Here is a 20,873-nt window from a genome sequence, read left to right as displayed (position 1 = left end):
TGAGAAATAAATTATAATTAGATATTTGACTGGATCAAAGCCATCTTAATTCTGCATTAATTTGAGCTTTACACAGTTGTAGGCTAGACTGAACTGTGTAAGCTTAAGTTAAAATGGGACTTTGGAGAATTGGATAAGATAATTATTGGATATACATGTTCCAGATTTACAGAGAAAATATGGTGATAAATTAGTCATTCCAGTGAAATATTTATGTAAATTATTACTATCCTAAATGCAGAGTAATCATGTTACCTGAAATACCAGGCAATTTGTAATACCAATATTTCTAAGAAATAGCATTTTTGTGCAATATCCTGAAATTATTGATAGTTACAATTTATAGGGTATTGTATAATACATCACCTAATTATAAAGTATGTAGTAAATGTCCTGTAGTGCTATTTTACAGGATTAGTATTTATTTCAGAAATAATTCATTGGATATTAAAGGACATTTTTTTACTTACTATCCACAGATTATTTGTTGTAATATTTAAAAATGTTTTGACCTTTTAATGATTTTTACCTTGACATATTTTACTATTCTATTGATGTTATTAGGGCTTGGGAATGAATTTTAATTATATATTCCTATATTAATAATTGTGTTCACTATAATTCTTTATAAAATTATTTTCACTTAAGTTTGAAGTCCATGCCTTTCAATTAAATTTAAGAGAATCAAACTAATTACATTTAGTATACAGCACTTTCTATCTGCATTTGTATTACAGCTATATAATAGAGCAGAAAATCCCCAGAATAACTATTTATGAATTCTGTATGTTGACAACAGAACCATCTTTATTGAAACATAAGAATTATATCTTCTGGTATAAGTTGTCACTTGGCATCTAAAATTGGTATGATTCAGCCAAGGAAGTGTTGCTCGAAAGAATCATTGAAAACAATTGTAATGTGATTTTGTATCTATTTCTCAATAGAATGAGTTTCTTTTGAATAGATACCAAATGAGGGTAAGCAAGGTTCATGTCAACAGAAGCAATGTTTAATATTCCAATATAGGATCACTTTTTATTTCACTTGATTTGGCTTTATTGCTGGCAGACTAAATTGTAAGCTGATGAGTTTCTTGTAATATATGAATAATAATTACTTGAAACATGCAAGCTATTATGTTTTGAAATTATATTTTACTTCATTGAAATTGTAAGGTACTTTGAATAATTTTTGACATGGGAGATGGGCCAGAGTTCTGAAGGATTGTTCAGGTATATGTATAGTTTTAGCAAATTTTGCAATATGTGGCATTTTTAGACATTTACTAAGCCATTAATAACTTTCTAGTTAATTTCTGCTTCAATTTCTTATATTTAGAAGTGATTAGTACATTGAAAAATGCTCTAAACTGTTCTTTGTGTTTATTTGTAGGATCGTACAAGAACTTTTGACATGCATTCACTGGAGAATTCATTAATCGACATAATGAGAGCTGAAAGTGATTCTCTGAAAGGTAACCTTGGATTACCATTTTTTGGGATTAAATTATTACAGTAATATAGTTGTGCATGATAGAAAGTTCTTCAATTTATAGTACAGTTAAAGCATTTACCACCCATGTGTCTTTCACCAATTCTCTCTGTCTTTCATCATAAGCAATTAAATCAAAACTACCATTGAAATAATTCCTTTTTCATGTATGTGCATGAATACTTATGCTTAAACCATTTGTTTCAAACAGACCCTTTTTTAACCATATACTTGCCATACAGTCACTATGCTTATTTTCTGTTGGGTCCCCAAGTGGTTCAGTCACTTTTCCTGTACTCTCTCATCTCATTCTCACCTATCTGTTCATGCTCTCTAAACATTCAGAGGTTCTGGATGTTGGTCAGGTCATTAATTGGTATTAGTATTAAAAAAAATGAAAGAAGTGAAAGAAATAAGACTAAAAGTGCCATGAGTGCAGGGTGAGAAAGCATGAGTCCTGCATGCAAAAGGTTTAGAACACGGATTAATCTCTACAATGGAATAAACAGAAAGTGGACATAAGGAAAGAGAATATAGTAGCTACTATTAAATTTCAGTGCAATAAAAGTGTGTGGAACTATACTAAGGGAAAGTATGAAAAAGCATGCTTGCTGAAATGATGAAGTGGAAGTCTAAAACAGAGCCATGAATGTGCTTAAAATAAGGGAGATACTCTATTGTATAGAGAGAGCTATCTTAAAGGGTAGGATTGAATTTAATACTATAAATGTTAGTGCCCCCAAATTATGAAGATATATTTCCTAATATAAATATTAGGAAATTATTAAGGTTATAATATTCAAATGTGAATGTGGTTTACTTACTGAATAGCTTAAGTTTCATCTGTATGAAATGTTTGAGAGAATATAGTTGTTGTTCCCAACAAAAAAGGATAGGTAACAAAGAGAATTAAAAAAAACCTTACAGAGGATTACTTTGTTAAGAGTGCCTAAGAAGTTGCTTGGTAGAGCTTTGATTGGAAGGATACAAGAAGTGACTAACAAATCACAATTTGAGAGGTATTACATCTTATGCTGGATGGAACTATACAATCCAGATATTTGCTTTTCAGCAGTTATTGAGAAAGGAATGATGGTGAGAAAACATGCATTTTGTATAGAGAAAGCAAGTTTGGTGAATAGATTTGAATAAGCGGATGTCTTGTGAGAATGTAGGGTTGAAGGTTGATCACTGATAAGAATGATATATAGTGGAACCTAACCCTAACCCTAACCCTAAGCTTAGCTTAATATGTGGTGTGCTGCAAGGAATAAACATTTGTCAAAAGAAGTAAAGAAAATGAACATTGAGTATTTCAGGAGAAATTTAAAAGAAAGTTGAGTGCAGCAGAGCACTGAAATTTAAAAGAAAGTTGAGTGCAGCAGAGGAACTGCAAAAGGAACATAAAAGTAAGTTAAATGTAGTAGAAATGCAGTACTTTAGCAGTATATGTGGTAAATCCAAAGTAAAAGGGCCAGGGATGAATTTATGATGAATGACTGAGGATTAAATCCAAAAGGAAATTGCCAGTACAAAAGTAGTCTGTTGAGATTGTTTGAATAAAATGATTGAAGATCAAGTTGCAAGAATGGTTGAATAGGTGGAGGAGAAGGAGAAGGAGAAGGGAGAAGGAGAAGGAAGGAGAAGGAGAAGAGGGAAAGGAGAAGAAGAAGAAGAAGAAGAAGAAGAAGAAGAAGAAGAAGAAGAAGAAGAAGAAGAAGAAGAAGAAGAAGAAGAAGAAGAAGAAGAAGAAGAAGAAGAAGAAGAAGAAAGTCATGCTTTGATGCAGTTAGAACATAGGACATAGAAGCATAAGACTGGAAGGGACCTCAAAGGTCTTTTAGTTCAATCCCCTGCTCAAGACAGGAGTCCTTATATTATCCCAGACAAATGATTGTCCAATATTTTCTTGAAAACCTCCAACAATGGAGCACCTACAACTCCAGGAGGCAAGCTGTTCCTTTGGTTAATTAATTAAGAAGGATACAGTGTGTGGTTCTTTCTTAACTGAAATAAGATTAAAACACACAGAGATACACTTTGCACTGCAGACCAATTTTAAAAACCGTACTGTACTTTCCAAATTTGCATTTTTTTTTGTTTATTTGTCAAATTTATATGGCCACCATCACAAAAGAAGGGACTTTGTGGGGTATGCCACCATTGAGCAGAGGTTTCCAAACATGGCAAAATTCTGGGAGTGGAAGTCCACCAGTCTTAAAGTTGCTATGTTTTGACATCCATGCCATTGAGTATTGTGGATTGTGAACTTAATGAGGTGGGGCAAAATAGTTTTTTTTAAAAAAGTAAATAAGGCTCCCTATATGAAGGGAGGGATCAATCAAGGATTTTGAAGCAGGGCCATAAAGAGACAGGAGTGCCCAAAGCAGCTGATGAAATCATGGGGAATGTGCATTGTTAAATGCTCAGCTTTCTCAGGCAGATCAGGACACCAGTAAGTACCACATTCGTGCCAGTTTATTTTTGTGTCAGCTTGAGGGATGGACAAAGAGTCACATAGCCTTTTGTATGTGGGAGTCCATGTAAAAAAGACAGGAAGAATTGTGTAAAAGAAGGGGAAATTATATACAGTTGATATATGGGAGTTAAATTATCCTGAGTTGCATGATATGTGATCCTTTATTATATATGTGGGAGTTGATATGATCCTTAAGAAAAAGAGAGGAAGGAATTTTGAAGAGTACAAAACAATGTTTGAAGAGGTGTATGGATGTGTGGGAGCAAAGATACTTTGCTAGGACAGAAAGATATGGAGTCATTGTGTACTGTATAGTGAATGATGTTTATGTTAACCAGATTTAGCTATGTTTCCTCTTTCTTATCTCATATATTTTAAGTTCTTTTCTGCACTTTGCATAATACTGCTAATCTCAAAGGGACTAATGGGAGAAAGATATGTAATTTTAAAGCAATTGCTTCTTCCTTTTATTTGATAGTTTGTTCTTATTGCAGTTTTGTTTTCTTCCATTTACCTCAAAAGGAAATAACCACATGCCCATTTTATCATTATCTTTAAAAAAGGTCTCTTGAAAGCCCTCCTGGAATGTATCATATTAAGCTGTGATGCCTTTGCCATTCATGGTCTGTATTCTGATAATTCAGGGAGAAAGACCTTTCATTTACATTAATCTGACTGATTACTTGGTGAACTTTGATTCTGTTAGAATATGGAGGAGTCTAAACTCATTTGTACTATAATTTAGATTTTTTTCCTATTTACTGCAGGTGCTGCTCTCATCATCCTTAATTTGCAGAAAAGTATTGTTCATAGTAATTAATTTGGCAAACAAGTTTTAATTACAACAAAACCAGAGTTTAATCCATATATTTATACTGATATAAAACTAAGGTAGAGATTCTATATAGCAGCGAAACAAGAAAAAGGCAGGTGGTGGTGGTGGGGAACCATGGCTAGTTAAAGCTGAAATTTTAGGAAGGTATCAATGGAAAAAGAAAGGAATACAAAATACTTTATTTTTCATTTTCACAAACTGGCTATACTAACTTGTGGTAAGCAAAGTAAAAAAAAATCACAGTAATAATAAAGCAACTATATTTAAATATTATAGCCACATTCAGGTAGTATATTCATGCATTGGCCCCACACAAGCAGCGACGTGCATATATTCCTGAATGGACAGAAATCTTGGAAAGGAAAAGATCCCGAGATCAAGGAAGAGGGTTTAGATGAAATTGAAAATATCAACTTTTACCTACTGCTCTCTAGAATGAAAATGAAGGCAAGCCAAGCTGTTGTTACTGTGGGCGATAAGAAGCAAGTAAGGCTGGGAGGTGGTTTACTGCTGATATTTTCCATTCTGTGGTACTGAGAAAAGAAGAAGAAGCCACAGTGGCTTCCCTAAGGCATATTTATGTGGGGAAGGTAAATAACAGAGGTTGTTTTCACTAGTCAGAAGGGATCTAGCTTGTAGATCTATTTGGTCATGCTTTTTGTGTTAGGTGTTTCAAGTAAGAGCTGAAGAAAACCAGAATTTCTCTTCCCATAAACAAGTTAATGGCTGAGGTAATTGCTGTAAAGGATCTTAACCATACAGGTATGTTAGGTGTTCAGTTTGAACTGTTTGAGCTGTGCTTTTGCTATTTGGCCATTGCAAACTTATGGTTTTGAAAAAAGTATCCCAAATAGATGTTTATTAACTAATTAGATTAGGGCAAACAGAAATATAAATACTGTTCCCCCCATATTATAATGTATTTATGATTATGCCCTCTTTAAAGTAATACAAGTGAACTAAATTGAGAGCTTTATTGTTTGTGAATTTTAAAAAGATCATAATCTAAACTTCAAAAACATTCTAAATCTTATAAGACAGAATTGGCATAGCAAATAAAGAGTTAGCAGCTGTGAGCACCTTGTTAGGTATTATATTCACAATATTCTTCATGGTTGACATATGTTGGCCATCAAAAATTCTGAAGTTTACCTACAAATAAATATTGATGGATTGTGGTGAGAACAGAGAAGCATGACCATCTTTCTTAATTTATTTTAGCTTTCTTATAATAGCTATTATTTTTAAGGATATAAAAAGGATGGAACAGCATTAAGAGCTAAACAGCAACTAAATACATAGACATAAACAATGGCTGAATGGATTTAGATGTCCAGAGCGCTCCCACCTCTCACTTTATTTTGCCTCATTTCAGAGAGGCTGAGGCGATGTACAGAGAAATGGTTTGTGATTCCTTTTCTTGCACAAAGACAGATAAATTTTAAAAAAAAGTTAAAAGCATGCTTACATTAATGTTGGCTCCTGATGACCTTGTGAGTACAACCGTGCAGCTTTCTTGGCAACAGTGCATACTTTTTTCTTTTCTTTTGAGATATCTCAAAATAAAAAATTTTTAAAAAATCACAACAGAATACCCTATGCCTCCAAACTTGAAATTTAAGGCTTAGATATCTTAGAACTAGGGCACCTTTGGTCTGACCTAAGCGTAGTACATAAAATTATCCATTACAATGTCCTATCCGTCAGTGACTACTTCAGTTTCAACCTAAACAATACACGAGCACACAATAGATACAAACTCAGAGTAAACCACACAAAACTCAATTGCAGTAAATACGACTTCAGCAACATAGGGGCCAATGCCTGGAATACTCTACCTGACTCTGTGGTTTCTTCCACTAACCCCAAACACTTTAACCTCAGACTGTCTACTGTTGACCTTACCCCATTCCTAAGAGGTCTGTAAAGGGCGTGCATAAGCGCACCAATGTGCCTACCGTCCCTGTCTTAATGTTCCCTTTTATTCATATCTACTTCATGTATTAATAATCATGTTTATACTTACATATATTATCAAATGCATGCTTGACAAAATAAATAAATAAAATCATGATATTTCCTGATAGTCTTCCTTCACAACCTTTCTAATCCTTCTTAGTACATGAAACCGTCCAGGCAGATTGATATATGTTTGTGTGTGCCTGAAATAGAGCCTATCTTTGTGTATTCAGCGAAGCCTGGAATGATTTATGTCAGCCATTGAATCTTTGGAACATGTTGAAGACCATGAGGAGGGAACCTGGTCTCTGACAGTTTGTTTACACAAAAGTTGTCTCAGGAGGCTATCTGGCCTCTAGGAATTTCAGAAATAAATTTCAACTCTTAAGCAAGAATATATTGAAGATATTAATATTAAGCAATTAGCTTAAGACTGAAACCATTATCATATAGCTAATACTTTGATGTAAATTGCAGTGTTTTTCTTTCCTCTTACACTGCAGTTTGGATGAGAAGATAAAAAACAATATGCATGGAACACTGACATCCTAAATGGCAGTTAATACTGCTAGATTTTTTTCCTTTTTATTTCCCACGCCTTCAGCTTTCTAAATAATAGTAGCATATTGGTAATTTCAATCATAATATATAAACATTACTATACTGAAACCTGCATTAAAATTCAGGTAGTTTGTGACTTATGACCACAATTGAGCCCAAAATTTCCATTGCTAAGTGAGACATTTGTTAAGTGAGTTTTACTTCATTTTACAACCTTTCTTGCCACAGTTGTTAAACGAAACACTGTGTTTTTTTTGTAATAGCAATAGCATTTAGATTTATCCATAATGCTTTACAGCCCTCTCTAAGCGGTTTACAGACTCAGCATATTGCCCCCAACAACCTGGGTTCTCATTTTACCCACCTCAGAAGGATGGAAGGCTGAGTCAACCTTGAGCCATTCAGAATCGAACTCCTGGATTGAGCAGTGAATTAGCCCTGCAGTGCTGCATTCTAACCACTGTGCCACCACGGCTCCTCTAATCCGATTGTTAAGTGACTCTTGCTTACCCATTGATTTTGCTTGTCAGAAGTGTGTAAAAGGGATTACATAACCCCAGAACACTGCAACCAGCATGAATATGAGCCTGTTGTCAAGCATCCAAATTTTGATCATGTGACCATAGGGATGCTGCAACAATTGTGATTGTGAAAAATGGTAATAAGTCACATTTTTCAGTGCTGTTGTAACTTCAAATGGTCACTAAACAAATGGTTGTAAACAGAGGACTATCTGTAATACAATGTAACAAGATGCATAACATTACAATAAAAGGGAGAAAAGAAATAAAATTAACACATGGCTTGTCCTAATATGATTATTATTACACACAGTCCCACTTATTTGATGGTGTTACTAGCAGTTTTGTCCTGTGGACATATTTGGTTCCCAAAATTAAGGAAACCATATTTTTTTCTCTCTATTTTAGATGAAAGGTAGAAGAAATCCTCAAGGGGAATAATTTTCAATGGCAAATAATCTTTACTGTTTCAGGGTTTATTAGATTCCTGCAGACTGGAAGTGAATGATGGTAGTGGTAGTGGTATAATAATGACATAGAAAATGCCTCTAAAATATTTGTTACTTTCTGTTGACTTTATTGATTAATGTTGTGATCAGTATGGTTGCTACCTGTCAGCTGTATATGAAGAATTGATGGGAACAGATGAACATATTCTGGTTCTTACCCTAAGGACTATATGAATTATGGAATAGTGTTGAATTTTTGCATATTGTTCTAGCCCTGGCTTTAAAGATTGTATATTTTGGGAATTGTTCCTAGTCTGTAATCATGACAATCCTCCTAGCCTGTAATCATGGTAACACAATGGTAATAACTCAGACTTGAAGAATGGAAAAAATAAAATTGAGGGCTTGACAGGATCTCTTTTTAATCAGAAGTGATAGACAGGCGCTATGAGTTTTTATGGTTGATTTTCTTATACTGTATTTTAAAAAGTCTGCATGTTCTACTTTTTGTGTTTGAGCTAGTTTTTTCAAATATATAAATATATTCAGTGGATTAATCAAAGGTTGGAGAAAACAGGAAAAAATACTAATGGAATGGCTAAGAATGCAGCTGAAACTCTTGGGAATAAATGCTCCCATAAACCAAATAAAAAACTCATTAGTGAAGTATGCAGAAGAAAGAGCTCAATCTAGCCTGTATTTTATGGTAGCTTTTAAAAAGCAACAAGGCCTTCAGGTTTAATACACATATGATGTAAGACCTAGTATTTTTAGTATCATAAATGCAGAATGCCAGAAACTGTTGACCTTGCTAGACACATTTCAGTTGAATAATCTATAGTAGATAGATTGTATGAACAATTTTAAATATTCTGAGTATTGTTAGTGAGACAGTTTCTTGGGTTTTTTTCCTTTTATATTTTGTGGTCTATTTTGTTAAATACTGTTGTTTTAAAATAGCTGTCCACCAACCCTTGCCAATTGTCATAATTTTATTTTTGTTTACCATCTTTCTGACTACTGTCTCATGTTTGTCTTGAGCAGCTGTCATTTTCAGTACGGGTATTTATATCTACAAGAGTGCAGCATCTTCCTCTAGAAACTTGATTGCATTTCCTTTATGAGATATTTGATGTTCAAAGATTGAACCTGACAGGGAGAGATCTGCTTTACCTCCTCCAAATTCAGCTTATTTGGCATGACAATTTGAACATTATCATCATGAAAAACCACCCCTGTTTTTTTCTTTCTGTGGAGCAAAGTTCTTTGTATAATGGCTTTGAATTATTTGCTTGAATGGAACGTAAGGAAAAAATGAATTAATTTGAAGAAGATATGATAGAGTAAAAAACTTAAGAAGAAATATCAAGGGAAACATAATATAATATGAAAGATAGATCATTAGTTTCTACCGATAATTTATCTTGCCTATACCATCCTAAGTTTCCCTTGAAGGCCACTTATATTCCTCCAGAAAACCTTCAGATAAGACAGTATACATGCTACGTTTCCCCTTTCCGACTGATGTTAGGTGCTACAGAGCTTTGGAACATGACACTACCTCCCTAATCATTCTTGTTAACAATACAATAAGATTCTATGCCATGTTTATGTAAAGTTACCTAAGCTAATAGCCAGACCCATATCATGTGTAGTGAATTGATATTTCCACTGATTTGCACAATCCAACTCAAGTATCCTTTACTGCATTTGGGATTAAGCTTTCAACTTTAGAAATCTTTAATATTGACAAGCAGGAGGTAATGGTATATGGGAATGACCTTGGGAGACAGGAGAAAGACCACAGCCTAGGCATCAGCGCTGAGGCATCAATCATACAAGAGGTAGTTCAGTCCTCAGGTGGGGGGAAAGCATGGGAAGCATTTCATAATGGACCCACCCTAGTTTTGAGGAAGTTAAAAAGAGATCAGAGGAGAAATGCTTACAATCTTGCAAGATTCTGTTAATGTAACCTTACAGTAAAGATAATGCTGATGTGAGAGGTTGGGCTTTTTGTCTGAACTACCTTGAAGGGCTAAACACAACCAAAATTAAAGTTATAATGCAAATTGTCTCTAAAATGACAACATATCCAGATTAATGCTGTCAAATAACAGAATATCAACATTTCCTTTTAGATTAAATGAAATATATACCTGGTGGTTGCTTTGTCTTTTTTTGTGTGTGGAATAGAACATTTATTAGACAGCTGGGGTAGCCTTGGTAAAAATATTATCCATGGCATATTTAACTATTAAGGTAAGTAATGTATATATGAGAACCAGAGAAAATGCGAAGACTGTGAGTTCTAGGCCTGCCTTAGGCATGAAAGCCAGCTTGGTGATTTTTGGCCAGTCACTCCCTCAGTCTATCTTACCTTACAGGTTATTGTTGGGAGGAAAATACTGTAGTAGGAGAAAGGAGCACTAGGTATATTTGCTGCCTTTTGATGATACATTAAATGTCATGGTATCTCCTTTGAAGCATCTGGCATATTGAGATGCCAGTGCTTGGTTTTTTCAGAACCTCTCTTTGCTACATAGAGAAGACCTTCTTTGATGGTGGCACGATAATGAAATTTGTGAGAATTCCTTGGATATCTTGGGCTTACCAACTTTTGAGTTTGAAGCTGTAAAATGCTGACTAGAAGGTTAGCTGGATGATATCAAGTACTATGTATAGCAAGCTGTAGCACCTTATGTCTCTTCCTGTATGACTACCTATTGCCGTAGATTCTTTTTTATTTATACTTTATTAAATTTTTAAAAGAAAATTAGGAAAGAAAAATAGTGAGGGGAAAGGGCAAAGGATAAAGGGGAAAATGGGGAAAAGAAAATAAAGAGTGATGATTGACTTTCTTTCAACAGTTACAGATATAAAATAGATTATTAAACTGTTGATCAGAAGCCTACCGTAATAGTATTGTGTGATTTCTACTACTTGAGATGGTATAATTTGTCAAACTAATTAGAATATTGATGATAGATATCCAATTGTTTGAAATAAAAAAAAATCTTGAATACCTGCACTGCTCTTGAATTTATTATTTTAAAGATATTTTGCACTTTAGAAAATGAGATACATCAAGACATTGAGCAATACATTGAGCATTTGAAATAGTCCAATTTTGGCACCAGTAAAAGTGATAATTACCAGTTTTGAACATTTTCTAAAAGTTGAAGATCCCAGTTGCAGTTGAAGTACCAATTGCTCTTATTGTATCAAAATCTTTGTTTTATAAATGTTACCTCATTCTGAATTAACCTGCAGAAGAGCAGTGTAGTGGTGACATGCTCTAAATAAGTTCTGAAATTTAAAGATGGATAGCACAGGGTCTTGAAACTAGGTATGCAAAGGGATCTTGGATGAGTATATATTTTCAAGAGCTTCAGAGACTAAAGAAATAGCCTGATAGGAAAATGGACATCTTGATTTTATTTGTTAGAAATTGAGATGTACCTTTTTCTCAAATGCAATCTTAGTTCATTATTATAACAGTATAATGAATAGATTAGTCTAGCCTAGCCTAGAACATTTTTATTGTCCGAGTGTGATTGAACACACAAGGAAATTGTGTTTCCAAATTTTTGCACAAATATCACAATTGTCCAATTATGCACAAATTTGTACATTGTGCATAATTGAGCAAATGAAACTATCTTGGTTGATATTTGGAATTTTAAAGCATTAACATTTAAATACTGTAAAATTAAAATATATGCTGTATTGAATATGGAGTTGTAATTTGTTTTTAAAAAAACTAAGCATACCTTGGGCTTTGTCATTGAAGAAAATATAATAAAGTGAAAGTTTATAGTAGAAACCTTTGCCATTATAGTAAACAAAAAAATGATATTCATGATCTTGACTTAGCAACAGGACAATAGCAACAGCAACAGCATTAGTTTTGGACACCAAAAAAGCTTTTCAGTTGTTTGTTTTAGACACGTGGTGCTATGTTCTGAACCAGTAGTAGAAGTAATACAATATATATGGCACTATATAGTGCCAGTTTTTTTAATGATTGAATGATTTAAGATTTTTATATTGAAGTCCAGGGAAATAATATTGTAGAGTTGGAAGACAATGAAGAGTTAGGACAATGAATCCAACTCGTGGAACAGATAGCTAAAATTATTTTTGCGGCCACTTACTGGCTTTCTGGATTTTTGCAGTTTAGATCTGGTAAATTTCTGCAGTGGTAATTATTTAAAACTAAGCAATTATTACATTTATTATTCCCCCTTTCCAGATTACTCTATACACTATATGAGGGCAAATTACTGCTGTCTAATACTGAAGTAGGGAATTAAACTTGAAGCAAAGTACTAATTTGTTTCGCTCATGTGAAAGGAACTTAATCCTCACAGTACTGATCATTCTAGTGCAAATTTTGGAAGAGCAGGTTTTCACTGAAAAACCAGCCAAAATGTGTAGTTAAATGAGTTCAGATGATTATTTGAATGCAGTAAAATAGAAATCTTCTATATAATTTGTCCATTATTAAATATATATCTGCTGTTGATGAATTACAGTAAAGCAAAGCCCTGCAAGACAGTTTTTTATGAGAATATATTTTATGGGATTAGAATTTTTGCTAAAATTGTTAAAAGCTGTTTTCAGGAAACACTATTTAGAAAATATTGGACATAATTGCTAACATGCAAGTATGTTACTGAGACAAACATCTTTTTCCTGAAATATCTATAGTGAAATTTGAAGACTTTCTTTTTACTGCACCTTTTGTAAGCAGTTGAAAAGGTAATCATTCAATCATCTACCAGAGGGGCTTCCCCCCCCACCCTTAGATGTGGTGGGATATAATCTGGTTTAATGATAAAAATACAAATATTCACTTTTGTTATGTAAAATGAACAGGTGACTCTTCTGTAGTAGCTTTTAACTTGTCAAGTATTCTTCTTGGAAATGCCAGTTCTCATTGTTAGGATGGATCAGTTTTTCCAGTTAATGTCAATGTTGATGTGTTCAGTCATAGATCTGTTCCATTACATTTTTTTTAAATGGTAATTTCAAAATTTATTTTTAAATTGTACCTAGTGATTTTACAGGGAAATGCTTCCTGAAAATGTTGACATTTGAAGGATATCCATGTTCTATATTGGTCTGGGAGGTTTGAATTAGACCTATTTAGGCATCCCATATCAATAGTATATTTGGATAATTTATTTCTATTTGTGCTTACCATGATGACAACAAATCCAATTGCTGGCCATTCTGAAATATGACTGTTTTATTTCTATTTCTATCTTCAAGAATTGTAGTAAAGCTGAACAATCAATTTAGGAAAGCAACAATGGCCCTTTTGCTTGACTTTAGTCTAGATGGACCGAAGAACTCTTTCACAAAAAATAAGTTTTTCAGTAGTTATTTTTGATAATTTGAAAGTCTTTGTTTTCTTATCTGTAACCTGAGTTTTCTTTAAATGAATGTATTAATTGGAAGATAGTTTCGGAGAAAGTTCATTGCTCTTTTTAAATTAAACTGATAAGCTGTTAACAAATGTACTTTTTAAAAATAATATTCTTTGATATTTGGGTGTTCAGAGTTGGAAAACCAAAAATGGGAATGTTAATGTAAACTCAGCTATTCCTTCTAAAGCTAAATGTCAGCTCTGGAAATCCCAGGTTTATTGGCATTCCAAAGTTATAAATACCCTTAAGGCCCTGATTAAAAAAATGTTTCATTTGTTTTGAAATAGGAATGAAGTAAACTAAACCAGATTCATGTATGAAATCACAGTATAAGCCGATTATTGTTACAAATGTATATTGAATATAAAATTTGAATTTGCAGATAGTCTATTGTTAAGGTACCAGGCTAGAAACTAGGAGATAGTGAGATCTAGTTCCATTTTAGGTATCAAAGCTGCCTTGGTGACTTTGGGTCACAGGTGGTATTCAGTAGGTTCTCCAGCATGGAGAATCCACAGATGGGTTGACACACATCATTCTGCCTGGAGACTGAGTCCATAATCTTTGCCACACCCCTTGTCAACTGTCACTTTTCCCAGTTCACGACTCAGTTTTGCCTAAGAGGTTGTGGCAAAGATTGGCTCCTCAGTCTCCAGTCAGAAGCGTGGATTCTTCAATTTGTCATTTGTGCTGGCAAGTTAGCTCTCGCAGCGCTTTAAAAATGCCGCAGAGACTTTTTTACCTCCTTTCTTTTTCCTTTTGTCGGCTTTTATAGCCATTCCCCGTAGCTTCCTCCCTCTATTCTCTGCCTCCCGAGTCTCAGCTGATCGGCTGGGTCTTCTTTTGTTTCCCTGCACAGGAGAACAGAGCTGGAAAGCAGGTTAGTAGGGTAGGGTGGGAATGGAGATTTTGCAGTATCCTTCCCCTGCCATGCCCACCAAGCCACGCCCACCAAGCCATGTCCACCAAGCCACACCACGCCCACAAAGCCACGCCCACGGAAATGGTAGTAAACATTTTTGAATCCCAGCACTGCTTTTGGTCAATCACTCTCTCTCAGCCCATGACATCAGACTTAGCCAACAAGCTTGTCAGTCAATTTCTGTTACAATCAATGGATCAACACTTGATTAATAAAGAAGGAAACAGGAAAATGCTAGGAAGAAGAAAAAAAACCTAATCATTAGAGAAGGAATTGGATTCAGTTATTAAAATATCAAATCTTCTAAAAGAATTTATGAACAGGTTCCAATTTGATACAAAACAATTAAATAATAATAATTTATTAAAAAGTTAAAATAACAAATATAATTACCATACTCACTACAGCAACTAGTAATATTGTTGGTCAAGTATTTTGCTACATGCTAAATTTTTGGTGAAAGCAGTCTGTACTAGACTGTACTGTATTTGAGCTTAGTGGAATGATAATTCCACAGATTAGGTACCACACTGGCTCTAATTCAATATAAATAAGATCCCCTAAATTCTGCAACAAATACAAGTCAAAAATAATTTTTAAACATCATTTAAAATTATCATTTTCTCACCATGAATGAAACCCTTAACATTTCCTAACATCTGTTCTTAGCATTGCCACTAGGGGAGTGAGTATTATCCATCATGTCAGGTATAAACAGAAAGGAATTATCTTTTTCCATTCACAGAAGGAGAGGAACAATTGATTCCTTCTTCCTTGTTCATACTTCCTGCACAAGAAAAAAGACAAGGGTATCATTAGTCTTTTGAGGAGGGGCTTCTGCTGGGCCTCCATAAGTCAAATATGGAATTCTTAGTCTGCAGTCCAAAGCTTTCCTAATGTTCATAACAAATGTGTTGATGTAGATTTTTCTGTGTCTCTAATTGTGACATATTTTCATCTTATTTCTTAATTCCTTATTCCATACTGTAGAAACAGTAGTAGTTAATTTCTATTCATTTCTCTCAGAGTAATAACAGGGTAATGTTTTAATAATTAGAATGACATAATCGTCTATAGGGGAGGTAAAAATGGGGCAGACAGCAGACATGGTGTTACATTGCAAGCTGCATCCCTTTTGTGCTTGTGATAATGTTGTGCGTGCATACAAAAGTGTCGAGACTTGTACTGTGATGCCATGTCTACCATCCTGCCTGCTTTGACATACATACTGTAAGCATCAATGATTAATATAATTTGGGTCTATGTTGTCTTATCAATAAAGAAGTTTGAAGAAATATTCTACTTGAAATGAAAATGAAAATAAAAATAATGTGGACATAATATATTTAGATTTCAGCAAGGCATTTGATAAAGTAGACCACAACCTACTTCTTAGTAAGCTAGAAAAAAGTGGAATAGATAGCACCACCACTAGATGGATTCGCAACTGGCTGGCAAACCATACTCAACAAGTAGTCCTTAATGGGTCTAAGTCTACATGGAGGGAAGTAAGCAGTGGGGTGCCACAAGGTTCCATCTTAGGCCCAGTACTCTTCAATATCTTCATTAACGACTTAGATGAGGGAATAGAAGGGGAACTTACCAAATTTGCAGATGATACTAAGCTGGCAGGAATAGCTAACACCCAAGAAGATAGGCTCAAGATCCAGATGGATCTTGACAGACTAGAACACTGGGCCATATCTAATAAAATGAAATTCAATATAGAGAAAAGTAAAGTCCTATACATAGGCAAGAAAAACCAAAAGTACCCATATAGACTGGGTGAAACCAGGCTCAATAGCAGTAACTCTGAGAGGGATCTTGGAGTCTTAGTGGACAATCAGCTAAATATGAGCCAGCAGTGTTCAGCATCCGCCAAAAAAGCTAATGCAATCCTAAATTGTATTAACAGTCAAGATCAAGGGAAGTACTAATACCACTCTATAAAGCCTTAGTAAGACCACACCTAGAGTACTGCATCCAGTTTTGTTCACCACATTATAAAAAAGATGTTGAGACTCTAGAAAAAGTACAGAGAAGAGCAACCAGGATGATTAGGGGACTGGAGCTAAAACATACAACGAACAGTTGCAGGAACTGGGCTTGGCTAGTCTAGTGAAGAGAAGGACCAGGGGAGACATGATAGCAGTCTTCCAATATTTGAGGGACTGCCACAGGGAGGAAGGGGTCAAGCTATTTTCTAAAGCTCCTGTAGGCCAGACAAGGAATAATGGATGGAAACTGAACAAGGAGAGATTTAACCTGGAAACAAGGAGAAACTTTCTGACAGTGAGAACAATCAACCAATGGAACAGCTTGCCCTCGGAAGTTGTGGGAGTGCCATCACTTGAAACTTTTAAGAGATTGGACTGCCATCTGTCAGAAATGGTGTAGGGTCTCCCACTTGGGCGGGGGTTTGGACTAGATGAGCTACAAGGTCCCTTCCAACTCTGATTATCTGTAACTTATCTGTAAAATGAATGTAGCAATATATTTCATTTAAAAATAGCCCTGATATTGCACAATGACTGTTTCTCTTGTGCCAGAATGACTTCTGGGCTTGCTTCACATATACCAATATACTGGTAGGAGAGAAGAAATGTAAATGATTAATGTATATGAAATTAGTTGTTAAAATTGCTCATATATTTAACTAGTGTTAGTTTTAAATTTTACCAATTGCCCTCATCTATGTATTTTCCTTAGCAACCTAAATGTAGGGCCAAGTTATTTTATATGAAGAAAATTACAGTAATAAGAAAACAGTATTCAGTTAAATTCAGTAATCCATTCATAGCATTCAATAAGAATATTTGAAGCTGAATTGCAGAATCTGATTACCTGAGAACCACATACAAACCCATGTATTGATCAAAGAAACTGAGGTTTTTGGAGCATCTGTTCATTAAGTTGATATGCATGCAACAATCTAATGAGAGAATGATTCAAAATGCACAATTATAGCAACATGTAATATGAGCAGTAAATTTGACTCCAATATGTACTGTGTGCTCAAGAATGAGACCCCAAGAAAGAAAGAGAGAATAAGAAAAATTATAAGTTTGACCAAGTCAAAACGTTGAATATGCCTGTGAAATTTAGATATTAATCTTGCAAACATTTTCTTTAAAAAAAAACATAATCTTTATTTCTTATGATTATATTAAATATCATTGATACTTTCAGAAGAGATTAGACAGAAATATATTAGCCATTTTAAGAGGGATTTTGTAAAAGCATAATTGGCTTAGTGTGGTGGTTAAGACACCAGGCTAGAAAACAGGTGATTGTGAGTTCTAGGCCTGCCTTATGCATGAGGCTAACTGGATAACTTTGGTCCACTCATTCTCTCTCAGCCCTAGGAAGCAGGCAACAACACAGCAGCTGTCCCGTCCCCCAAAAGCATAGGAAAAGTTCTTAGAGATCTTCAGACCAAGAAATTCTTCATTATTTCAGATTTTTTTCTAAAAAACTTCCTCCCATTAGTTTTTGTTTTACTCTTGGATGCTGAGATGCTATGGAGAATAAATCTACATCTTTTTTTCCTATGACAGCTCTTCACATGTTGGAAGACTGCTACCGTATTACAGTGTGTCTCCCCTTAGGCTTCTTTTGTTTAGGATAAATATAGCCAATTCTTTTAATCTTTCTGTATAGGAGTTAGTCTCCAAGAGCCTCATCGTCGCTATTGCAATTATCTGCCCTCTTTCTGGTTAATCTGCATCCTTTTTGTACTGTGGTTGGAGTTTGAGAATTGGACATAATATTCTGCCCAGTGCAGCATTGAATGGGTGCTGTTATTTCTTGTGGTCTCCATACTATTCATCTACTGTTCAAGATTGCTTTGGCTCTTTTTGCAGCTGCACATATTACTGGTTCTTGCTTAATTTGTTGTCTACCAGTGTACCAACCACTTTCTCACAATATTACTGCTCAGCCAGCTGCTATCTATTTTATATATGTGCATCAAAGGCCTTACTGAACTCTTAAGGATGCTACATCTGCAATATTCCTTTGAGCCAGTGGTCTAATCACTTTAACCCTTTCTTCTCCCAAAAAATAATTTCTGACATGACCTATTTTTAACAAACTGATGCTGGCTTCTGGTAATCATATTATTTGTTTCTAAGGGGTTGCAAAGTGCTGCTTGATGGTCTTTTCTAGGATTGTCCCAAATGTTCCCCATTAAACAGATTTTTCTATGTTTCCCGTGTGGATTTTTCTTCCCTTTACAAAGATTGGAGTAAGGTTAGCTCTTCTGGCACTTTCCCCTGCCCATTCTAGAAGTCCTCAAAGATAGCAGTCAGTGGTTTTGAGATCCCATTCATCAATTCCTTTGATATCCTGGCATGCAAAGTTCAGAAAAAGTCATAATGATCCAGAAAAGTGCAAATATAACTCTGCTGATGCAGCTTGATTTTGTCACACTGGCATCTTCATGCTGCAGCATCTTCATGCTACAGTATCTTCTGCTGCAACCAGGCTGGTATGGAGCATGGGGGGGTATCTACAGTGGAAAAGGGATACAACACAGTTTGGAAGAGTTCTGCTCAGGGGTGGGATTCTACCAGTTCGCACCTATTTGCTAGAACCGGTTTTTAACATTCTAAGCAGTTCAGAGAACCGGTTGTTAGAAGAAATTACTGGCCTAATCCTGTAAGGAAGGCAGGAAGGAAACATGCTGGTGTTGCTTACAGAAACTGCCTCTCCATTAACTCTTATTACATTCTTGGCAGGACTAGACTTCCTGTCTCAGGAAATTCTCTGGAGTTTTTTTCCCTCCTTTGCTGGTACTTTGCTTGTGTGGAGTGACCATTCAAAGTTACAATGGCACTGAAAAAAGTGACTTATGACCATTTTTCACACTTACGACTATTGCAGCATCCCCATAGCCGTGAGAGGCCAGGCGAGGAGATGCGTGTCTTGATGTGAGTGATATTGAGTTGGCCAGCCAATAATATGACCACCAAGCCACGTCCACCCAGTCACATGACCACCAAGCCACGCCCAAGAACTAAGCCACGCCCACAGAACCGTTTGTTAAAAAAAATGAATCCAACCCCTGTTTCTGCTTGTATTTACATATCATAGCTTTGGTTCCAAGTCATTGCATTCTTACAGTATAATCATATGCATGCTTATCTAGGAGAGTGATGAATCTTCTTTTTAAGTAGATGTATATGAATTTTCTGTTATTGTACTGTCAAAGAGCAGTGGATGAAAATACGTATTATAGGACACAATTTCCAACCTATTTTGCAATTTAAAAAATTGTTAGTATTCCAGCTAAAAAAAGGGCCAAATGTCTTTCCTAGATCTATCTCTAGAGAACTGAGGAAAAACAGAAATAAATTTTAAGATACTCTTTTTAAAAAGTTACAGAATTGTAATAAAATCAGCATAGAACTCTTGGTTCATTTAACTAAATGAAGAGGCATGTTATTTATGAAATATCACATGCTGGAGAAGATAGTTATTTTACTGCTGAAAATTGGTATAAAAGCTCTGGTATAAAGGAAATTTTGCACCAATGGAGGAAATGGATATATTTGCTAGTAATACAAACAGCACTGAGTGGGAATTAAAGCCTATTTCCATAATTGGTTTACAACACATGGATTTTAATTTGTGATATTTCCTGGAGATCTAAAAGAGGAAACAAATGATTTGATAAGAAATAAAAATAATATAAAGTTAATGATAAGCTGGGTAGACTTTAAAAAAAACAACCCATAGCTCTTAAATGCAAACACAATTAAAAAGTACACAATTCTTTTAGGGAGCATTTCACATTGTTCTTCCAAAAGTATGAAAATTGCCTGTCTGATCACATCATGGCTCAATAAAGCCAAAATGATAAAGAAACCAGTTGAAAATTGGTATGGGGAATGGGAAAAGATTGCAAAATGGAAATTCTGAGAGAAATAAAAGGCAGCTATGAGATTTATGTTACAGAGTAATCAGTTCACAGAGCACATGGCCTGTTGAAATGAAATAGTAGAAGTTTGTCTATTGGAAAGTTCTGGGAAGGAATAGATCTTCTCAGGATCATGGATGGGGGCAGCTGTAGTAGCACAATCTTCTTAGTTTTGTTGCAGCACTGACAGGGCGTTGCCAGGTCTTTGATTCCTCTGCCTATCCTCCCCTCCCTGTGTTGACAGAGCTTGGTTGAAGATTGGATTGCAAAAGTGGCAGAGAATACTGGGAAGCAAACCAAC

At 35.0% G+C, this 20,873-nt stretch overlaps 1 protein-coding gene across 2 annotated transcripts in view; it reads left to right on the top strand.

The window, feature by feature from the left end:
• Positions 1–20,873, top strand: part of CPEB4 (cytoplasmic polyadenylation element binding protein 4) — a 58,784-nt gene that overhangs the window by 14,423 nt on the left and 23,488 nt on the right. For both annotated transcript variants that reach the window (XM_026688096.2, XM_087955435.1), the window contains exon 3: positions 1,396–1,477. In XM_026688096.2, the coding sequence (XP_026543881.1) occupies positions 1,396–1,477 (82 nt within the window). The remainder of the gene's footprint in view (positions 1–1,395; positions 1,478–20,873) is intronic.

Source organism: Notechis scutatus, chromosome 2, assembly GCF_049901735.1.
Source record: "Notechis scutatus isolate UNSWTSFEM ecotype Mainland chromosome 2, rNotScu1.2, whole genome shotgun sequence".
NCBI lineage: Eukaryota > Metazoa > Chordata > Lepidosauria > Squamata > Elapidae > Notechis > Notechis scutatus.
This window is presented reverse-complemented; position numbering and strand designations above follow the sequence as displayed.